General features: G+C 40.9%; 1 protein-coding gene across 1 annotated transcript in view; it reads left to right on the top strand.

Moving 5' to 3' along the window:
* Positions 1-991: 991 nt before the first annotated feature.
* The window catches only part of ano8a (anoctamin 8a), a gene marked incomplete at its 5' end in the record, with an annotated part of 15066 nt that continues 11205 nt past the window's right edge, over positions 992-4852 (top strand). Inside the window, 6 exons of the mRNA XM_010782024.1 lie at positions 992-1124; positions 1823-1961; positions 2558-2654; positions 2781-2897; positions 3071-3198; positions 3507-3668. Of these exons, the coding sequence (XP_010780326.1) occupies positions 992-1124; positions 1823-1961; positions 2558-2654; positions 2781-2897; positions 3071-3198; positions 3507-3668 (776 nt within the window). The remainder of the gene's footprint in view (positions 1125-1822; positions 1962-2557; positions 2655-2780; positions 2898-3070; positions 3199-3506; positions 3669-4852) is intronic.

The following is a 4852-nucleotide window of genomic DNA, read 5'->3' as shown; positions in this document are numbered from 1 at the left end:
CGCCGTTCAACTGACAGCATTGTTTTCCCCCAAAAGTGGGCGGAGCCGCTATTTTTGCCCGGAAGTGACGCATTTGTTACTCTCATCTATACCTTGTTGCCAGGCAGGTACTACGATGCTCAACAGCTCGCTTAACGGAACTTTGACGCTGGTATCAGTTTTGTTTACCACCAATCACGGGAGTATTGTGTATAGAAAGTGTGTAGTTGTATTTCTTGCGCTACCTAACATCCATGAAGGCATCATGATAGAGGGAGGGCTGTCACTCAAGGTGCCAAACTACTCTTTGGGAAGCCCCGCCCCCCGAAGCAATATCAGGGTCAAAAGTCTGAAAGCGAAAAAAAAATATCTGAAAGTGAAAAACGATCTGAAGGCGAAAAAAAGATTGAAACCTGAAAAAAAAAGATTTGAAACTGAAAAAATAATTGTTTTGAATCTGAAAACGTAAAATCTGAAACTGAAAAAAAAAAGTATTCAAATATCAAAATATGTATAAAAGTGAAATATGAAAATAAATATTGTATTCAAAAAAATTGCTGAACTGAATCAAAATAATATTCAACCTGAAAAATTATTTCAAATACTTTTTTTTGTTTTGAATACAACATTGTATTTTTCAAAGTTCAGGATGAAAACTTGGACTTTCAAATAAATTGTATTTTTTGAATGATCAAAACTTATGACCCTCAAATAGCTCCATACCGTCTTCTCAACCTATAGAAAATATGTTTGTGATATATCTAGAGAGAGATTTAGTCGGAGTGACCTTTAACTAACACCACCAGCCCACTGCTTCTACGCCCTTCTGTCTGGGCGGTGAACGATTAGTCTGGTTCAGCCTTTCTCATCCCCTCCTGCCTTTGGCAAACATGACTGAAAACATGTAAAGAACTAGAGTAAAACAAAACAACCCTGCTGTTTTTAAATATTTAAATTGATGCTCAGATCCACTTTGAAACTTAAACTAAGATACTTTCTCCTCTCTCTCCAGATACAATAGATGACCACACTCTGCTGTGGCTCCTGAATCAGATCCGTTTAGGAATCCCACAAGTAAGCATTCAGGTCCGGCAGCACAAACACACCCAGGCAAATGCCTTCTTCATCACGACAACGTTTGAGAAGTAAGACTCCAAAACTCACACTCTGACTGTGTGAGCGTGTGTGTGAGTGCATGCACGTACATGTGGGCACTTGTACTCCTGTTTTTTGTTTGTTCGGTTATCCTAAAACTTTTCACTTAGTATTTAACTCCATATTCAAGGGAATTCATTATGTTAATTAGGATCAGTCGGCCATATGTGTTTGCATTTATGTATGTTTTGAAAAAAGGTAATACAGAATGTGATCATATTTGTCTTTTTAGTTTTGGTTTTAAATGCCTCTGTTAAAGGAAAACGAATAGTTCAACATATTGAATAAAGCTGTTGCCTGTTATTATCCTTATTAAACCGCCATTGTTATTTTTTGGACATGGACAGGGTAGCTGTTTAACTCTGTTTCCAGTTTTTATGCTAAACTAAGCTAATTGACTTACATACCTAGCTTCATATTTAGTGCACACACCTGAAAATGGGTTATCAACTGTTTCATCTACCCAAATGGCTTCTTTGAGCAGGCTTCAGAAAATGAACAAAAAAACACACTGAGAATTATCACTCAGTCACAGTTGTGAGAGTGTGTGTTTGTGTGATTGTGTGTGTTACAGTCTGTTGTTTGCATACCCTTAATCCGTCAAACATCTGCAGTCCAGCTCCACATAGTGTGAGTGCTCCATCAGGTTTAATCCTGCTGATCATTACCCCTCTCTCCTCACCCTCAGCTTACTGCGGGGAGCTGAGCAGATGGGCATGTACAAGGCCGTCAAACCGCAGTTTGGTGGCGGCATGCGGCGCTTTTCCTGTGAGGAAGACAATATCTATGAGAACATAGAGAGTGAGCTCTGCTTTTTCACCTCACAGGTGAGAGGTTAAAAACTCTGTGGGCAATGAGAGCTTAATGTTCAGTTTGTATACTTATTGTTTCTGTAGCAGCGAAATAAAGAAATACAACTGAAAATGTATCTCAAAATTAAGATGCCGCTTGTGCACCACCAAGCAAATATTGCGCAGGAAATATTTGAAGACCAGGGAAGAATATTATTTTCGTGCATTTATTATGCACGAAAAATTATTCCAATAATCCAAGATATTTAGAACAATGATTTCAACTGCAGCTTTCCTTTGTTTTAACCTTGTAAAAAAAGATGTGTTCATTCTGGTGCGCCAATACCACCACCACTTGTCTCCTATAAATACATTATCACTAGGTGCCCAAAACCGCCTTCAAAATGAAGGCATAAAGTATTACCTTAATTAACAAACCTAATTCAAATATAATGGTTAATTTAACAACAAAAACAGTTAGAATATAAATGTTTAATTACTAAATAAATGTATTGCTCATACATTTACTATGGGTGTTTTTCTGTCCTGCTGTTATCTTCAGGAACAATCTATGTGTCTAAATAATATGCCTTATTTTTTTCTTAAACCCAATAACTATTGTTTTTCTTCAGGAGCGTCAAGGCATCATAAAGTATTGGCTGGACAATCTGCGAGCGAAACAGGGGGAGTTGCTCCACAACATTCATTTCCTGGAGGGACAGCCTATCAGTAAGATTAACTTATGTGTCTTTTCTGTATCTGAATAGCATCTGTCATTTGTTATCTATATTTATATGCAAAGTAAAATGTGTCCATATGTTCTGAATTCAATGTTTCATGATGTGTCCTATTTAGTTCCAGAGCTGGTGGCTCGGGGGGTGATCCATCAAATGTTTCCTCTCCATGAGCAGAGGATCCTCAACCAGCTGATGACGTCTTGGGTCCAGGCTGTGTGTGAAAGGCAGCCTCTGGGTAGGAAATATTAACATTTTATTGTGAAAACACCTTTGTACCAGCAGGCCTAACTGTTAATAAATAGTCAAATCTAATACAGTAATACTTTGGTATGAGCTCGCTCCTATTGTATTTGTTTGAGACCTAATGATTCTCAAAAATAGCTGTTTACATCTTCGTCTGCTTTGTAGATGATATCTGTGACTACTTTGGAGTGAAGATCGGCATGTATTTTGCCTGGCTGGGTTTCTACACTAACTCCATGCTTTACCCTGCCGTCATCGGCTTTCTGCTCTGGATACTTGCGGAGGCCGACCAGGTACTCAAAACCTATTCTATAATAAGATTTGTTATACAAGACTTGAAACAACATGACTGAAAATCACTCTTGTGTACTGATGCTTTCATCGTTATGCTAGGCATATCACTATCTATTGAGTCTATTTGGTTTGTCCCCACACATTTTATAGTTTACCTCTGCCTGATTTGTTGAGAAAATAAGCACATTGTACGTTGAAACAGCACACAGTACCTGCACCAACAAAACAAAGTACTGACACTACTTGTTGTAATCACACTCTGAAAGGTAATATAAGTGTCTTTTGATTCCCTCATGCTCACTCACAGACCAGTCAGGATATCTGCTGTGTGGTTTTTGCCCTATTCAATGTTGTGTGGGCGACGTTGTTCCTGGAGCGCTGGAAGAGGAGAGAGGCGGAGCTGGCCTACAGGTGGGGCACCCTGGACACCCCCGCCGAGTCTCTGGAGGAGCCCAGGCCGCAGTTCAGGGTGAGGACTGTTATTGAAGTTTGAGCATGAGTGTGTTTTGTTGTGGTTTACTAAAACATTTTATTCCTTCCTGCTGTATTTGCCCAAATGTACTCCCAAGCGTTCTTCCTCATTCTTTGATAAAGAGATATTATCTCACTATCCTAAGGTAACCTTGCAAACAGGCCCGGCTAGCTCAGTCGGTAGAGCATGAGTGTGTTTAGTTTTGGCTTACTAAAACATTTTATTCCTTCCTGCTGTATTTGCCCAAATGTGCTCCCAAGTGTTCTTCCTCATTCTTTGAGAAAGAGATATTATCTCACTATCCTAAGGTAACCTTGCAATGTGTCAGTCTGATTGGTTGACAGCACTTTTCAGTCGCAGACGATACCAGGAAATGTGATCCTCATGTTTACAAATCTTCATTCAGCCACACTTTCCCGCCTTACCCCACCTCCTGTTGTGTGAATGAATAGAGATACCGGGGGAGGGGGACTGTGGGACCCCTACAAAAAGACATGAGATACCCCTTTCACACCAAGGCTTTTCCCGTTCTAGCTCCGTGCTAGAGCTTTTCTGGTTCAGAACCGGTTCTTCGGTTCAGCTCCCGCTCTGTTCACACCGCTCAGAGCCCGACTGGTGCTGCCGCTGCTGCGTCATGACGTCACCGTTTACATCGCTGACGGCGCTAGCTGATTTGCTCCCCAACGGCGTTACGGCGCTCACAACAACAACAACAATGGGGGACTGCGTCGGGTCGATGATCGTGTTGCTTTTAATCACACAAAGCCAGATTAAATTAAATAACGACTTCTCCAACCTTGTGCTTTTCTCCAGAGTGCCGTGGTTCATTGTTTATTAATGTGTTTCAGCTGCATTTACCGACCGCTGCAGTGCTGGCTGCTCTTCCACGGGAGTTTATTCTCCCGTTAGCTCCCGGTTAGCTCACACGGCAACGGCCGCTCTAAAGTATTCACTGTCCGACTGTCACACAAGCAGCTGATACATATCCCCAGTTCCCCTCAAGTGAATGTGTGTCAGTCTGAATTGACGCTGTTTGGCATCACAACGCTGTTATTAAAGTGTCTCTGGTATAAAATGGGTGATGTTACCATCGCAACCGAAGCTAAACTGACTACTTGCTATTGCTATCCTATTGTGGCATAAGCCGTTTTCTACAGCCACATTTTACCGGTTTATTGTTC

Source organism: Notothenia coriiceps, unplaced genomic scaffold, assembly GCF_000735185.1.
Source record: "Notothenia coriiceps isolate Sejong01 unplaced genomic scaffold, NC01 NC01_scaffold00024048, whole genome shotgun sequence".
Lineage (NCBI taxonomy): Eukaryota > Metazoa > Chordata > Actinopteri > Perciformes > Nototheniidae > Notothenia > Notothenia coriiceps.
Note: the sequence above shows the minus strand (reverse complement) of the source record. Positions and strands in the feature narration are given on the sequence as shown.